The sequence below is a fragment of the Pogona vitticeps genome, chromosome 3 (assembly GCF_051106095.1).
Source record: "Pogona vitticeps strain Pit_001003342236 chromosome 3, PviZW2.1, whole genome shotgun sequence".
In the NCBI taxonomy this organism is placed as follows: domain Eukaryota; kingdom Metazoa; phylum Chordata; class Lepidosauria; order Squamata; family Agamidae; genus Pogona; species Pogona vitticeps.
Genome location: NC_135785.1, coordinates 171,903,579 through 171,922,143, shown reverse-complemented (window position 1 = coordinate 171,922,143; position 18,565 = coordinate 171,903,579). Strand labels below are relative to the sequence as shown.

Genomic DNA, 18,565 nt, shown 5'->3' with positions numbered 1-18,565 from the left:
ATGGCTCCATGCACAGAAAGGGTGACAGCCATGCAGTTTCCAGCTGGAGATTGTTGGACTGTTCCTTTCAGCTATAGTAATAACATAAAAGGATGTTAAAAGCATCATAGGCTTTGTGGATTTGGGTCCATAGCTATGACCGTGGTTTCCAGAATCAGATTGTTTTTTTGGGCACCTCCTCTGTTTATTTGCCTATTTAATTTTGAACTATTAGATCAAAGGAAGAGGTGCAAAGATTCTTCTGTGGTATGGATGATGCTTGGAGTCTGTATGGCCAAGAAGTGTTGTCTGCATTTGATCTTTCCCATTTCCCCATCATTTATGATCTGGGAGGTAGGTAGACAATTTTTTTTCCTCGCTTGCAGCTCTGTATTTAGAGTTTGAAATTATATCATTATCTGATTTGGAGAGAAGGCTGCATGTCCTTCCAAGTTCCCATCCAACTCCATGACTGGAGAAATGAGCATGTTCTTCTTCTCCAGCTTCTCATTCTGGGTGGTGTCATCAAGCTGTGTGTATGTGTGAAAAAGGAGGGAAGACCGAGAAACAAAAGTTGGAGAGTTTCATTGACTCCTTGGTGATACAGACTGGTTGAACAGAGGCCTGATGGGGAAGTACCAGCTTTTCAATGTCTGCTGGCATGTTGAATCCTATACCACGACTTATGCTTCTCTGGTGTATTTCCAAATCCTCTTAAATTTTACAAAAAAACCCTTAACTTTCTGTACAGGAAACCAAACTTCAAAGTTGCTGGAAGGAAAATCACGAAATAAAAGTTGTAACAAAGCAGATTTTGTACTTTGCTAGAGTGGTGTGTGAGGGAGAGAGAAGATTACTGCAGGATGGGAGAATGAACTAGATAAACACTGACTGACTTTCATATTGCTATGATGTTTAGTCCAGTCAGAAAAGGATGCAGAAGAAGACAACAAGAAGGACAGAGGGGTAGTAGAAGGAAAATAAGCATCCCGGAGGATGTAGGTAGGATCAAGATACAGTGGTGCCCCGCTTGACGATTACCTTGAGTAGTTTTTTGCTATCGCTATTGCGACCGCTAAACAATGATTCTATGGGCTTTTACCGCTTCACAATGATCGGTTCCCTGCTTCGGGAACCAATTTTTCACTTTACGACGATCAAAACAGCTGATCGTCGCGTTTTCAAAATGGCCACCCACTGTGTAAAATGGCTCCCTGCTGTGCTTTAGGATGGATTCCTCGCATTACAGGGAGCAGAAAATGGCCGCCCTATGGAGGATCTTTGCTGGATGCTGAGGCATTTTGCCCATTGGAACGCATTAACTGGGGTTTAATACATTTCAATGGGCTTTTTTATTTCGCTTGACAATGATTTTGTTCTACAGCGATTTCGCTGGAATGGATTATCCTCATCAAGCAAGGCACCACTGTAATTGTTGAGCGTCATGATAAGGAAAAGGTCAACAATAAGGTGAGACAAAGGCTCAAGCAGCAGACACATGGGTTTTATTCACTAAAGAGCCCAATATGTTTCAGCCAGTTATTTTGTGGTCTTCTTTTGGGGCTTCAAGTCAGGACAGGACACACAGCAGTTAGAAGCATACGTTTATGAACTCTCAAAATGAAAACGTTTAAATCTAGGCCCTGTCAGACAGGGTTACTCGGTCGAGGGATTATCAAGGCAGAACTCACCCAGCCTTGAGGGTAACCCTGGGTTTCCCACCCTAACACTAATCAGGCCCCTGTCCTTTAAATCATCCAGGCTGAACCTGCCCTTAATTCACCCAGAGTTTCCTCCGTTTCTGCTCATCACCTGGAGACCAGTAGCTTATGGGAGGGGGAATGTCATCTTGTGACAGTGAAAGGAAAGTCCAATGCTGTAAAGAAAAATACTGCATAGGAACCTGGAATGTAAGATCTATGAACCTTGGGAAGCTGGAGGTGGTCAAACAGGAGATGGCAAGAATAAACATCGACATCCTGGGCATCAGTGAACTAAAATGGACAGGAACGGGCGAATTCAGCTCAGATGATTATCATATCTACTACTGTGGGCAAGAATCCCGTAGAAGGAATGGAGTAGCCCTCATAGTCAACAAAAGAGTGGGAAAAGCTGTAATGGGATACAATCTCAAAAATGATAGAATGATGTCAATACGAATCCAAGGCAGACCATTCAACATCACAATAATCCACGTTTATGCACCAACCAGCATTGCTGAGGAGACTGAAATTGAACAATTCTATGAAGATTTACAACACCTTCTAGAACTGACACCAAAGAAAGATGTTCTTCTCATTCTAGGGGACTGGAATGCTAAAGTAGGGAGCCAAGAGATAAAAGGAACAACAGGGAAATTTGGCCTTGGAGTTCAGAACGAAGCAGGACAAAGGCTAATAGAGTTTTGTCAAGAGAATAAGCTGGTCATCACAAACACTCTTTTCCAACAACACAAGAGGCGACTCTATACATGGAAATCACCAGATGGGCAATATCGAAATCAGATTGATTATATTCTCTGCAGCCAAAGATGGAGAAGCTCTATACAGTTAGCAAAAACAAGACCTGGAGCTGACTGCGGTTCTGATCATCAGCTTCTCATAGCAAAATTCAAGCTTAGACTGAAGAGAGTAGGAAAAACCACTGGGCCACTCAGGTATAATCTAAACCAAATCCCTTGTGAATACACAGTGGAAGTAAAGAACAGATTTAAGGAACTAGATTTGGTGGACAGAGTGCCTGAAGAACTTTGGATAGAGGCTCGTAACATTGTCCAGGAGGCAGCAACGAAAACCATCCCAAAGAAAAGGAAATGCAAGAAAGCAAAGTGGCTGTCCAACGAGGCCTTAGAAATAGCAGAGAGGAGAAGGGAAGCAAAATGCAAGGGAGATAGGGAAAGTTACAGAAAATTGAATGCAGACTTCCAAAGAATAGCAAGGAGAGACAAGAGGGCCTTCTTAAATGAACACTGCAAAGAAATAGAGGAAGATAACAGAAAAGGAAAGACCAGATATCTGTTCAGGAAAATTGGAGATATTAGAGGAACATTTTGCACAAAGATGAACATGATAAAAGACAAAAATGGGAGGGACCTAACAGAAGCAGAAGACGTCAAGAAGAAGTGGCAAGAATACACAGAGGAATTATATCACAAAGATTTGGATATCCCGGGCAACCCAGACAATGTAGTTGCTGACCTTGAGCCAGACATCCTGGAGAGCGAAGTCAAGTGGGCCTTAGAAAGCCTGGCTAACAACAAGGCCAGTGGAGGTGATGGCATTCCAATTGAACTATTTAAAATCTTGAAAGATGATGCTGTTAAGGTGCTACATTCAATATGCCAGCAAATTTGGAAAACTCAACAGTGGCCAGAGGATTGGAAAAGATCAGTCTACATCCCAATCCCAAAGAAAGGCAGTGCCAAAGAATGCTCCAACTACCGTACAATTGCACTCATTTCACACGCTAGCAAGGTTATGCTCAAAATCCTCCAAGGTAGGCTTCAGCAGTATGTGGACCGAGAACTCCCAGAAGTACAAGCTGGATTCCGAAGAGGCAGAGGAACTCGAGACCAAATTGCTAACTTGCGCTGGATTATGGAGAAAGCCAGAGAGTTCCAGAAAAATATCTACTTCTGCTTCATTGACTATGCAAAAGCCTTTGACTGTGTGGACCACAGTAAACTATGGCAAGTTCTTAAAGAAATGGGAGTGCCTGACGACTTTATCTGTCTCCTGAGAAACCTATATGTGGGACAGGAAGCAACAGTCAGAACTGGTCATGGAACAACTGAGTAGTTCAAAATTGGGAAAGGAGTACGGCAAGGCTGTATACTGTCCCCCAGCTTATTTAACTTATATGCAGAATACATCATGCGGAAGGCTGGACTGGAAGAAACCCAAGCCGGAATTAAGATTGCTGGAAGAAATATCAACAACCTCCGATATGCAGATGATACCACTCTGATGGCAGAAAGTGAGGAGGAATTAAAGAACCTTGTAATGAGAGTGAAAGAGGAGAGTGCAAAAAACGGTCTGAAACTCAACATCAAAAAAACTAAGATCATGGCCACTGGTCCCATCACCACCTGGGAAATAGAAGGGGAAGATATGGAGGCAGTGTCAAATTTTATCTTCCTGGGCTCCATGATCACTGCAGATGGAGACAGCAGCCCTGAAATTTAAAGACGCCTTCTTCTTGGGAGGAAAGCGATGACAAATCTTGACAGCATCTTGAAAAGCAGAGACATCACCTTGCCAACAAAAGTCCGAATAGTCAAAGCTATGGTTTTTCCTGTCGTGATGTATGGAAGTGAGAGCTGGACCGTAAAGAAAGCAGACCGCCGAAGAATTGATGCCTTTGAATTGTGGTGCTGGAGGAGGCTCTTGAGAATCCCCTGGACTGCAAGGAGAACAAACCTATCAGTTCTAAAGGAAATCAAGCCTGAGTGCTCACTGGAAGGACAGATCCTGAAGCTGAGGCTCCAGAACTTTGGTCATCTCATGAGAAGAAAAGAGTCCTTGGAAAAAACCCTGATGTTAGGAAGGTGTGACGGCAAGAGGAGAAGGGGACGACCGAGGATGAGATGGCTGGACAGTGTCTGCGAACCAACCAACATGAACCTGACACAATTCTGGGAGGCAGTAGAAGACAGGAGGGCCTGGCGTGCTCTGGTCCATGGGGTCATGAAGAGTCGGACACGACTAAACGACTAAACACAATGTCATCTTGAAACTTCCTTCTCTGTAAAGATGTTTGTGAATAAACCTAGATTTAGGCACATGTGACATAATGAGATTGAGAAGCTGAATGAAAGCCATTTAAGAATAATTTTATGATTAGACTGAAATTCCTTCTTGATGCTCAGGATGGAGAGTGGCTGTTTGGACATGTCTTCCTCCCATTCTTTCACCCCTTGAGGTGTCGCAGATTGATTTTAATAATAAGGCAGAAATGGTTAATCTGTCCTGATTCTCTAGTCTGTAATACTGAGCACACTCTTCCCCCCCCCAGTACTGTTCCACCACATTCTGCTATGTGTTGCATTAACCCAGTGGTTCTTTCCTACCCTGTAATAATTCAGATCCACTTCCTTCCTTCCTTCCTTCCTTCCTTCCTTCCTTCCTTCCTTCCTTCCTTCCTTCCTTCCTTCCTTCCTTCCTTCCTTCCTTCCTTCCTTCCTTCCTTCCTTCCTTCCTTCCTTCCCTCCCTCCCTCCCTCCCTCCCTCCCTCCCTCCCTCCGTCCGTCCATCCATCCATCCATCCATCCATCCATCCATCCATCCATCCATCCATCCATCCATCCATCCATTCATTCATTCATTCATTCATTCATTCATTCATTCATTCATTCATTCATTCATTCATTCATTCATTCATTCAGTTCTTTCTTTTAGGAAGTAGTGGTGCCCTGGCCAAGCAATGTATTTCGCTGTACCCAAATACTACTGTGACCGTTTTAGACCGACCTGAAGTGGTGGAAACAGCAAAGAAACACCTTGTCTCTTCGGGGGGACGCCAGATTGCTTTCCAGGAAGGTAAAAGTGCCATTTGTTTTGAGATCCTGTTTAAGAAAGTGCCTTATTACAAGTCAGGGTACTGGTCTGTCTCCCTCAGTAAGCATTCTCTCTGCTGATGTACCTCATCTCTTGGGCTCTGAAATTAGACTTTCCCCTCACCTAACTCTGAGGCTGCTCTCACGTGGAGCCCTGTGCATCCAAAGCATGGGCTGCACCCCTGGATTCAGCTTCAATCCCAAACAGAAGCTCATTTGTGGTGCATCCTCTCACTGTTGAATACCTTCATGTCAAAGCTTGTATCTTAGCCAGTAGCCTTGGAATTCAGATATTTGTTTGTATTATAGGGTAATCCATTTGGTCTAAGGTTTTCAACATCTATTCCATTCAAACTGTAGGGCTTGGTGCAAACACACTTGTACCAAACACCAAACTAACCCGTCAGGACTGGGATGCTCTCTTCTCTAGTTGCTCCCAGGTCTCTCTCTCCATTTGAACCAGAGGCCTGGAAAGGAAAATGGCGTACTGCTTCCTTTTTTTATTTTTCCAAAAACGAGGAGAGAGGGACCGAGGGAGACACACATACGCAGAAAAAAGAAATCCCATTGTCTTGTAAAGGAATGGGAAGCGGGAGGAACAGAGGGAAAAGACAGAGGGAGAGAAAGACTAGCAACAGGGAAAAAGAGTAAGGATGTGACCAAAACAAAGCAACAGGAGAAAAAGAACTGGCACTGTGATGGAAAATAATAAATATTAGGTATGTATGTGTGAATATGATGGCCCAATAAAGTGTGTTCTGTGCCGTCAAGTCAGAATCGACGTATAACGACCCTAAGAGGGATTTCGAGATAGGTGAGTTGTTTAAGGTTTTACCGGTTCCACAACCCAGTGAGTTCCCACAGCCAAGTGAGGATTTACACTCTGTTCTCCAGATTGTTAGCCTGTCACTCTATCCACCCGACCACACCGGGAATCTTAATACTCTTGTGCTATCGAATCAATTCCGACTCACGGTGACTCTTTTCCAGGTTTTCCATGTAGAGAATATTCAAGTTTGCCATTCCCTTCTTCTGGGGCATCCTGGGACTGTGCAGGTTGCCCAAGGCCACACAGGCTAGCTCTTCTCCCAGAAGGCACTTTGCTATGTTAAAATGACTCTAGAGGCTCAAGGTTGACTCAGCCTTCCATCCTTCCAAGACTGCTAAAATGAGTACTCAGCTCGCTGGAGGCGGTGGTGGCGGAGGGAATGTGCAGCCTGCATAATTAACTGGTAAACCGCCCAGAGAGTGCTTTAAGCATTGTGGGGCGATATATAAGGTGCACACTTTTGCTTTTGCTCCACAGCCAGATACCTAACCCATTCAACTTTCTAGCCAGTTAGTAAAGGCACTGCCACCCTTATTTTTGTACTAGTCGGCTTGGTGAATGTCTAGGTGAGCAAGGAGAGAAAAAGAGTCCTGCAGTAGGTGAAGGGAGAGGAAGATGCCTCCATATATATAAGGAGACAGAGCGATCAAGTCTTGGAATGGAGAGAAGACAGGAAAAGGGTTCCTTACCTGTGCTGCGCTGGGTCTGTCTCTTAGCTTTTCAATAAAAGCTAACACTTCACATTGCTTTAGCTTTTTCACTTAAAACAGGGGTCCCCAACCCCCAGGTCACGGACCAGTACTGGTCTGTGTCCTTGGAAGGACCAGGACGGCGAGACCGACTTTCGAGGGCTAAAGGAACGAGCGTGTATGTGCACTCCCACCCACCACTAACCACCCTGCATTTGGGACACTGTATCTTCTTCCATCACTTGTAAGACAGCTGAAATTCAAAAGTCATGCTTTTAAGATATGGTTAGCACATTTAAGTATTCAAACTATTGTTACGAGACAAAATTGTATGTTTTAAATTTTGGTTGAGAGTGAAAAAAAGGCTTGGAAAAGGAAACAAAATAATAGTACTCAGAGCTCTCTCATGCTCTTCCTCTTGCTCTTCTGTTAACTGGGCTGGAGGACGGCTCACATAAGACCACAGGCTCTCTCTTCGTAATAACAGTATGTGAAAATTATGCTTATTTCAAAATGCAAATACTTAAATCCACAGAACTGAAAATGTCACAAAAATAGACTTAAATATACTTAAATTAGATAAACCGGACCAATGCATGCCTCTGCCGGGCAAACTGCATTAACGGTGCACATAAATTTTAGTGTGAAAAGAAACTTCAAAATTTCAGAATAAAGAAAATGCAGGTGAGATTTAAAGAAATTTAGTAAAATTGAAATGCAGTTGCAGTTTTGTCACTGTCCCATTGCATCACCTTGGGAAGGTGTAGATTTGGTAATGTATACCTAGCAAGCTGATACTCAATGTGGCGTAGTGGAGAAAGTAGATGAACCAGAACTCAGGAGGCCTGGGTGTGAATCCACACTCAGCTATGGAACCTCATGAGGGTGTGGAACTGGTAAAACCAGTCTTTAAATATCTCACTTACCTTGAAAGTGTATGTCCTTTTAAGGTCGCTATGAGCTGATTCTGACTGGACGGCAAGTAGCAGCAGCAGTAACAACTCAGCACATAGTGCACGAGATAGACATGTGGACAGCAGGACATACCTTGCTACTAGTGATTCCTGGTCATGGGAGAGGGGACTATTATTTCTCCTGTATAACTGTATATGTAATGAAACATTTCTTCTCCAACCTTTTTTTTTAAAGGTGATTTTTTTAATGATCCAGTTCCTGAAGCTGACCTCTATATTTTGGCTAGGATATTGTACAACTGGGATGATGAGAAGTGTATGCAGCTGCTAAGGAAGCTGAACAAGGTCTGCAAACCTGGTATGTCTACTCACAAAGCAGGAGCGGATAAAGTTACCATTTATGAGCTGTAAAGGACACGTGAGCAAAACAGGGGCCGCAATATATGTCAGATTGTAATTTATTCCCAGGAATCTTGGGACTTCCTCAAAAATACAGAAAAAGCGTGGTGGTTTAGTGCTTCTTGCAGGCTGGAAGGTCACATGCTTAAATGGCCCTTGCATGAGTAGAAGAGTGAAGTTGGAAGGGCCCTATAAGGCCATCAGGTCCAACCCCCTGCTCGATGCAGGAATTCAGATCAAAGGATATCTGTCAGGTGGTTGTTTAAGTTTCTCTTGAATGCCTCCCATGTTGCAGCACTCACCACCTCTTGAGGTACAGTGGTGCCCCGCATAGCGACGTTAATCCGTTCCACGGAAACATCGCTAAACGGAACAAAAAAACCCATAGGAACGCATTAAACCACCGTTCAGCTGTTAAAAAAGCATTGCTTTGCCATGATCGGTTCCCCAAGCAGAGAACCGATCATGGCCAAGCACCGCCAGCCAGCCAGCCAGCTCAGGAGACACCGGGCGTCCTTGGGCGGTGGGCGAGTGAGGGCTCGGAGGCAGCTGCCTGGGGTGGGAAGGGGTGGGCCATCCACCCGGCGCTTGCTCACCAGCCAGTCAGCCATCCTTGGGCGGCGGGCGAGCGAGAGCTCAGGAGGAGGGCCGCCGGAACACCCGGGCCTTGCCCTGCCTCCCGGCTCTCCCCGAGCCACCCCTCACCCCGTCTCCGCTGCCACCGCTGGGAGGAGGGCCGCTGGAACACCCGGACCTTGCTCTGCCTCCCGGCTCTCCCCGAGCCACCCCTCACCCCCGTCTCTGCTGCCGCCGCTGGTGCCGGGAGGAGGGCCGCCGGGAACACCCAGGCCTTCTCCTGCCTCCTGGGCCTCCCTGAGCCACCCCTCACCCCTGACTCTGCTGCCGCTGGTGGGAGGAGGGCCGCCAGGAACACCTGGGCCTTGCCCTGCCTCCCGGCTCTCCCTGAGCCACCCCTCACCCCCGTCTCCACCACCGCCACCGGGAGGAGGGCCGCCAGGAACACCTGGACATTGCCTTGCCTCCCAGCTCTCCCACAGCCACCCCTCACTCCCGTCTCTGAAGCCCCCGCCACTCAGCTGGGTGTTAATGCTGGCGGTAGCGGTGGCTTCTGAAAGACCGTGGGGGAGCCTTCCCCCACAGTCCTTCGGAAGCTCCTGCCGGTCAGCTGGGGGGAAATGGGGCTATGGGGAAAAATCGCAAAGCGATTTTTCTACATAGGCAACATCGCAATGCGATCGCAAAAGCGATCACAAAAAAGCCATCGCTATGTGGATTTGTCATTAAATGGGACACTCGTTAAGTGAGGCACCACTGTAATTGGTTCCACTGCCCTCCTGCTCTAACAGTTAAGATGTTTTTCCTGATATTAAACCAAAATCTGGCTTTCTCTAACCTGAGCCCATTGTTGCGTGTCCTGCACTCTGGGATGATCAAGAACAGATCCTGTCCCTCCTCCGTATGACAGCCTTTCAAATATTTGAAAAATGTTATCATATCACCCATCTGTCTTCTTTTCTCAAGACTAAACAGACCCAATTCTTTCAGTCTTTCCTCATAACGCTTGGTTTCCAGCTCCCTGATCATCCTTGTTGCCCTCCTCTGAACTTGTTCCAATTTGTCAGCATCCTTCTTGAAGTGTGGTGTCCAGAACAGGACACAATACTCAAGGTGTGGCCTAACCAGTGCTGAATAGAGGGGAACTGGCACCTCATGGGATTTGGAAACTATACTTCTGTTAATGTATCCTAAAACAGCATTTGCCTTTTTGTAGCCACATCACACTGTTGGTTCACAATTCAGATTGTGATCTACGACAATTCCAAGAACCTTCTCGTTTGTAATATTGCTGGGCCAGGTATCCCCCATCTTGTACCTGTACATTTGGTTTCTTTTTCCAAGGTACTTTGCACTTATCCTTGTTGAATTTCATTCTATTGTTTTAAGCCTAGTGTTCCAGCCTATCAAGATCATTTTGAATTTTATTTCTGTCTTCCAGGGTATTAGCTATTCCACCCAATTTTTGTGTAATCTGCAAATTTGACAAGCATTCCCCGCACTTCCTCATCCAAATCATTCCCCCTCTGAGTATAATTCTGTAGTCAATTGTGTATCCACCTGATATTTGATCTATCCAGCCCACACCTAGTGAGCTTGCTAATCAGGATATCAATGGGGCACTTTGTCAAAAGCTTTGCTGAAGTCAAGGTATACCGTATTTGCCGTCGTATAAGACAACTTTTTTGGCCTAAAAAACATGCCTCCAAATGGGGGGGTTCGTCTTATACGCCGGGTGCACTTCAGTTGGGTCAGGAACGAGCCGGCACCGCCGTTGAGTGAGTCATGTGGGGCAGCACCGATCGGGGAGGAAGGCAGGTGGGCAGGCAGGCAGTTGGTCCGGACAGAGGGAGGGAAGCAGAGCCCGCCACCGGAGAGCCACTTCCCTCCTCCTCCTCCTCCTCCTCCTCTGCTGCCGCCACCCAGCCGCCCACTTCCCCTCCTCCTCACCCTCCTTGGGCCTGCTCGGCCACTGCCCCTCCTCCTTACCCTCCTCGCCGCTGAGCCAGCTGCCCGCTCGCCCACCCGCCGCCGGAGAGCTGCTTCCCCTCCTCCTCTTCCTCCTCCGCTGCCGCCGCCCTCCGAACTTCCAGGGCGGGCCCAGGCAGAGCCCCGGGCAACCGCCGCCGGTGCCGCAGCAGAGCCATCCACTCTATATATTGAGAGGAAATGTTGGGGGGTTGTCTTATACGCCCAGTCGTCTTATATGCCGGCAAATACGATATGTCTGCAATGTTTCCTCTGTCAAGGAGGTTACCCAATCAAAAATTGAGATCAGATTAATAAGATTCATTCTTGACAAATCTGTGTTGGTTTCTAGTTATTACTTCATTGTTTTATAGGTGCGTGCATAGTGACCCTTTTATAATTTGTTCCAGAATTTTCCCTGGCTTTGATGTCAGGCTGAATGGCCTGTAGCTCCCAGGTTCCTCTTTTTTTTTTTTTTTTTTTTGCCCTTTTTGAAGACAGGGACAACGTTAGCCCTCCTCCAATCATCCAGCACTTCACCCATTTCCCATGAATTCAAGAAAATAATGGATAGCGGTTCTGAGAGTTTTTCAGTCTATTTCTTCAGTACTCTTGGATGCAGTTTGTCTGGCCCAGGAGATTTGAACTTGTTCAAGCTGGGAAGGTATTCCTTGGCTGTTCGTTTATCAACCTCCAGCTGCAATCCTGTCCCCTCCACTTGCGCTTCACATGTGTCTGGAGGTTCATAGTCTGTTCTATGGGAAAAGACTGAGCTAAAAGAGAAAGTGAGCACCTCTGCCTTTTCTTTGTCATCTGTTATCATTTTCCATCTCCACTGAGCAGCTGTGTCACTTTTTCTTTTCTTTGTCTTTTGCTTCACACATATCTGAAGAATGCTTTTTAATTGTTTTTAGTGTCTCTAGCTAATCTCAGTTTATTCTCAGTTTTTGCTCTCCTGATGCCACCCTTGCATTTCCTTGCTACTTGTCTGTACTCTTCCTTAGTGACCTGACTTTCTTTCCAATTCTGATATGTGTCCCTTTCCCCCCCCATGTCCTCCCTGAGCCTTTTGTGAAATGACACTGCCATTTTTTGCTGCCTCCCACCTTTTTCTCTTGTTGAAATTGTTTGAAGTTGTGCTTTTAGAATTCCTTTTTTTAAAGAAACTCCCACCCTTCTTGACCTCCATTTCTTGTTAGGATCTCCTGCTATTGGAACTTACTCATCCTTGTTCGAAGATTATTAAAACTGGCTTTTTAAAAATCCAGCATATTTGTGTGGCTACACTCTGATTTAGTTTCCTTTGAAATCAAGAATTATAGTAGTGAGAGGTTTGGGGTAGGCTTCTCTTTCATCTGGTCTTCCAAAGGTAAGGACTTTTTTCTTTTCTTTCAAGGACATGAAAGGTGGGTCCTATTGAAACAGTGGCAATATACTATTGTTTTACATTTGCAGAAGGAAAATCATTTTTTAGGTCTTGGTGGTAAATTGTTACTTATTAACAAGGTGCTGTAAAGAACAGATTTAAGGAACTAGATTTGGTGGACAGAGTGCCTGAAGAACTTTGGATAGAGGCTCGTAACATTGTCTAGGAGGCAGCAACAAAAACCATCCCAAAGAAAAGGAAATGCAAGAAAGCAAAGTGGCTGTCCAACGAGGCCTTAGAAATAGCAGAGAGGAGAAGGGAAGCAAAATGCAAGGGAGATAGGGAAAGTTACAGAAAATTGAATGCAGACTTCCAGAGAATAGCAAGGAGAGACAAGAGGGCCTTCTTAAATGAACAATGCAAAGAAATAGAGGAAAATAACAGAAAAGGAAAGACCAGAGATCTGTTCAGGAAAATTGGAGATATTAGAGGAACATTTTGCGCAAAGATGAACATGATAAAAGACAAAAATGGGAGGGATCTAACAGAAGCAGAAGACGTCAAGAAGAGGTGGCAAGAATACACAGAGGAATTATATCAGAAAGATTTGGATATCCCGGACAACCCAGACAATGTAGTTGGTGACCTTGAGCCAGACATCCTGGAGAGCGAAGTCAAGTGGGCCTTAGAAAGCCTGGCTAACAACAAGGCCAGTGGAGGTGATGGCATTCCAGTTGAACTATTTAAAATCTTGAAAGATGATGCTGTTAAGGTGCTACATTCAATATGCCAGCAAGTTTGGAAAACTCAACAGTGGCCAGAGGATTGGAAAAGATCAGTCTACATCCCAATCCCAAAGAAAGGCAGTGCCAAAGAATGCTCCAACTACCGTACAATTGCACTCATTTCGCACGCTAGCAAGGTTATGCTCAAAATCCTGCAAGGTAGGCTTCAGCAGTATGTGGACCGAGAACTCCCAGAAGTACAAGCTGGATTCCGAAGAGGCAGAGGAACTCGAGACCAAATTGCTAACTTGCGCTGGATTATGGAGAAAGCCAGAGAGTTCCAGAAAAATATCTACTTCTGCTTCATTGACTATGCAAAAGCCTTTGACTGTGTGGACCACAGCAAACTATGGCAAGTTCTTAAAGAAATGGGAGTGCCTGACCACTTTATCTGTCTCCTGAGAAACCTATATGTGGGACAGGAAGCAACAGTTAGAACTGGTCATGGAACAACTGAGTGGTTCAAAATTGGGAAAGGAGTACGGCAAGGCTGTATATTGTCCCCCAGCTTATTTAACTTATATGCAGAATACATCATGCGGAAGGCTGGACTGGAAGAAACCCAAGCCGGAATTAAGATTGCCGGAAGAAATATCAACAACCTCCGATATGCAGATGATACCACTCTGATGGCAGAAAGTGAGGAGGAATTAAAGAACCTTGTAATGAGAGTGAAAGAGGAGAGTGCAAAAAACGGTCTGAAACTCAACATCAAAAAAACTAAGATCATGGCCACTGGTCCCACTGGCCACTGGAAGATATGGAGGCAGTGTCAAATTTTATCTTCCTGGGCTCCATGATCACTGCAGATGGAGACAGCAGCCCTGAAATTAAAAGACGCCTTCTTCTTGGGAGGAAAGCGATGACAAATCTTGACAGCATCTTGAAAAGCAGAGACATCACCTTGCCGACAAAAGTCCGAATAGTCAAAGCTATGGTTTTTCCTGTCGTGATGTATGGAAGTGAGAGCTGGACCATAAAGAAAGCAGACCGCCGAAGAATTGATGCCTTTGAATTGTGGTGCTGGAGGAGGCTCTTGAGAATCCCCTGGACTGCAAGGAGAACAAACCTATCAATACTAAAGGAAATCAACCCTGAGTGCTCACTGGAAGGACAGATCCTGAAGCTGAGGCTCCAGTACTTTGGCCATCTCATGAGAAGAAAAGAGTCCTTGGAAAAAACCTTGATGTTAGGAAGGTGTGATGGCAAGAGGAGAAGGGGACGACCGAGGATGAGATGGCTGGACAGTGTCTGCGAAGCAACCAACATGAACCTGACACAACTCCGGGAGGCAGTAGAAGACAGAAGGGCCTGGCGTGCTCTGGTCCATGGGGTCACGAAGAGTCGGACACGACTAAACGACTAAACACACACACAACAAGGTGCTGATTAGGTTCCTGAGCAACTTGTCAATGATCTGCAGTTTGCCTCCAAGATCCTAACAATTTCCCTTATGCAAGCATAAATCAGCAGTAGGATACGGGCCATTCAGAGCAAAATTATTGTCATGTTCTTCACCCTAATGAGCCTTGCTCCCTGGTGTGGAGCGCTCACAGATCTGTTTATATATATATAAGCAGTTAACTAAATGGCACAGTCAGCGTCTGAAGGCTAACTTATATATGTATATAAATAACTAAAGGGCACAGTCAGAGTCTGAAGGCTAATTTATATACAGTATATATAACCTGAACCCAGGTTAGAATGGCTCCAAACAATCTTCCTTGTCCAGGTACAGCTGGAGCTGTTCCTCCACCACTGGCTCAATTACTTTGTCCATAAAGGGGATACTGGCAACAGGCCTAAAGTTATTTAGGTTATCCGTTGTCAAATGTGACCATATTAGGATAGGCTGTATTCTATACACTGTATTCTTCAAAATGCTGTTTCCTAACTTAGTGACATGTATTTTGAAACAGGTGGTGGAGTGTTAATCATTGAACCACTTCTTGATGAAGACAGAAGTGGGCCACTGGAAGCCCAAGTTTATTCTGCGGCCTTGTTACTCCATTTTGATGGGAAAGGACGGGCCTTTTCAGAGCACAACACGCTCCTCAGCGCAGCTGGCTTCACGGATGTGGAGTCGAAGAAAGGAAAGTTCTTTGATGCCATTTTGGGAAGAAAATAATGCTCGCCATCATTCATTACTGTTCAATAACTATTAAATGAATTAGAATAATAAAACCTTTTTTAGTTCACTATATTGCTAATTGCAGCTAATCGGCAGGAGGCCAGGTATGTGTCAGTCACATGCCTTATCATGCACCTGACTGTGTCTGACATCTGGTCAGTTAGCTGTAATTAACAGCGGCAAATTGCCAAATACCTGCATGAATACTAATAGGATTTTGGCTATTGTGTCTAAAAGAGTTGTCTTCCATTTAAACGGGTGCAGTATGTCAGCTTATGGGGCTTTCAGATCTCAGTCCTTCTACACAAAATACTTCCAGGGTGGGTTAAAGGAGTTATTTTGAAACTCAGATTGTTTTCAGTTGTTGGTGAAAAGAACTGCTATATTAGCCCAGATTACTGCCTCATGCATCTTTTGTGGGTTTATTACAAACCCTTACCTTTGGAATAAACACACATTTTACATATTATATCTTCTGTGGTGAAAACCCAGTGACTGGTAAAGAAGAGAATCAATATGACATAATGACTACCATGGTGTTGGCTCAGAACTGGGCAATCCATGTTCTCATCCATAGTAAGTTGTCATTCTTTCTCGCACTCTGACTTATCTTAACAATCTAAAAAAAACTGAATTTAATCTTTGGGCAAATACTTAAGTAAGAAAATACATCTCAGTTGTAAGCTTATAGCTATGTAGAGTCCAGACAAGAACTTTAGTCATGTTAATATATATCAATATAGATAGAAGTCCATTAAAACACAGACGCTGATAGCCTACAAAGGCAAAGAATACATCTCTATAATATTTCATTTAAAAGTAAAAAGCAATATAACTCCAAAAGCTTTAAAAGCTTTCTTAAAAATATGTTCTGGAACATCAAACTTCTTATAATAAGAAAATAAAAAATGAAAAGCATTATTTAGCTTTACGCATGCTGTTAACACACACATACACACATACACAAATATTTCCTCACCAAACCACTTAGAATGACTGGCTATTTTATGTCCATCTAGCACAGCTCAAGGGAGGGGGGATGTTATTCCAGCCCTAAAACAGCCAGGAACTGGGGAAGCAAGACTTGGGGATGCAAGAAATTGGACTTCACTGAGTCTGAGATGGGCAGATCCTGCGGTCTTCAAAATCTGAGCTTCTCATTGGCTAAGAAAGATAGACTATAACAATGTTTGTTTTGATTTCTGATGTGGCACTGGGCTATAAATGGTAAACACTCATGCACTGCTATAAGGAGAGACATTTTATCTGATGGGAATGGAAAGGACACAAACTTTGTCACATGAATGGATTGAGAGCAGCAAAGAGATAGCTGCACCATGGACATCACATAGATTCTAAGTGGCTAAGGCTTGGAGTTACAGTCTGAATGTGCTTCCTTGTGTTAGAAACCGTGGTTATTTAAGCAGATACGAAAACATAAGAAGAAAAAGACAGCAACAACAGCTTGTACTTGGTGATACCTTCATTAGTCCACTGGAAAAATCAAGTACTGTAGATTTCAAGCTTTTGGGCAGTATATATTCCATTTACCATCTCATTCCATGTGTTCATGGAGTGACAGAACATAGGTATGTTTCCATACTAGGGCTTAAATCCAATTGCTAGTCCCAAATGATGTTGAGTTGACCCAGTGACTCAATGGAGCCTAAGTAAGTATTTGGCCTTTGCCTCAATGGGTTCTAATCTAACTGGGGGTAGCAAGTGAAGTTGGACCTAAATGTTTTACATGGAACAGCCACATTTAGTTTGCTTACTTTCTGAGGGACATTTACAACATATCATTATATATATAATAAGCCAGTAACAGAATAATGCACAATGTCTGCAGGCGTGGATTGTTTTGGATACTACTTTAGATGGGAATCTTTCTGGTGGCTGCCATTTTATCATACAGTATTTGTTGTTTTTTATGTAAGTTTTTTATGCTGAATTTATTTTCTGAGTAGTATTTAAATTTTACAAAAAAACAAAACTTAAAATGTAAGTGTTGTAAGTTCCAGTTTTCCCCAAATATCAATACTTCCACTATTTTTCTAACATTTGCTGCTCATCTGAAACAAAATTTAGTGCACTTTTTTTGGTGGAACTTTTTATTTATTTATTTATTTATTTATTTATTTATTTATTTATTTATTTATTTATTTATTTATTTATTTATTTATTTATTTATTTATTTATTTATTTACTAATTCATTCATTCATTCATTCATTCATTCATTCATTTGATTTTCATCCCATCCTTCTAGACTATGTCAGCTCAGGCCGGTTTTACCCTTGCTACCCAACAGGGAGTTTCTGGTGACAAATGGAGTTTAAACCTCAGTGTCCTGAGGTCCAGACTGACACTGTTCACTACACACACTGACTCTCTCTTTTATATTTGCAAATGAAGTGTGTAGATGCAGAAACCAAACACAAGCAAAACTAGTTAATTTGCAAATTTCAATAGATGCACAAATCTTCTGCTGTGACAATCACACAACATTCAGAAGCCCCTCCTAGGTGTGGAAGCACCCCCAGGAATCCATAATTCAAACCTCAGCATACATTTGGGAAGAACCTATTTCTAGGGAAATGTTGTCTGGAGAGGCCTCGTTCTCTTTTCTGCAGGTCCCCCGCTAATTATGGCTGAGAACCACGCTATCTCTACCTTCCCTAAACTTTGATTTCAGGTGCTGTCACAATAGCTTCCGGAGCAGCATGACCTCACTTTTAAGACCCATTTAACACTGTACAAACAGGAGAAATAAAGAAATATTCACAGAACAATTGCAGGGATAAGTCTTCATTGAACATAATCTCTATGAAACAATTGCTAGTCTTGTGGAATTGGACTACTTTGTTTCAATGTAAGATTTAAAACAAGGTATGATTATCTGGCCGGAAAGAACAAGGAAAAGTCAAAGATCCATCAGGAATTAAATCTGCTTTCTACTCTGGATCACTGTTTGTTCAACAGGAGTCAAAGCTAATAAATCGGGAGTGAGAGATCCATAGTCCATGGACTGGCCCCCCAACTACTCCAGACCCCAATATTCTAAAATATATTTTCATAACATCTTTAAATCTATAGTCTCTTTGTACCCTGCAAGGGGTGAGGGAGGCAATTTTGCCATGGGTTTTGGATATCATAGCACCCTTTACCCTCCAGGATTTAATTAAAAAAAACAAAAAACGCTGGTCACAAGAGGACATGAATAGCCTTTTTCAAGATGAAAAGCTTTGTGAGAATCAAAATATGTTGAGATTAGTGAGGCACAGAAGGGGGCAGAGCCCTTCACAGTGCAGGGGCTCATGTGTGTGGCTCTTGGAACTGTGGAGGTTGCCCACCACTATTTTAAATACATCATGGCA

At 43.9% G+C, this 18,565-nt stretch overlaps 1 protein-coding gene across 1 annotated transcript in view; it reads left to right on the top strand.

Annotated features, from left to right (window-relative positions):
• The window catches only part of LOC110070785 (acetylserotonin O-methyltransferase), a 28,398-nt gene extending 12,737 nt beyond the window's left edge, over positions 1 to 15,661 (top strand). The window contains exons 5-8 of the mRNA XM_078390300.1: positions 215 to 333; positions 5,376 to 5,516; positions 8,201 to 8,323; positions 14,979 to 15,661. Of these exons, the coding sequence (XP_078246426.1) occupies positions 215 to 333; positions 5,376 to 5,516; positions 8,201 to 8,323; positions 14,979 to 15,187 (592 nt within the window). The 3' untranslated portion in view covers positions 15,188 to 15,661. The remainder of the gene's footprint in view (positions 1 to 214; positions 334 to 5,375; positions 5,517 to 8,200; positions 8,324 to 14,978) is intronic.
• The last annotated feature ends 2,904 nt before the right edge of the window (positions 15,662 to 18,565 follow it).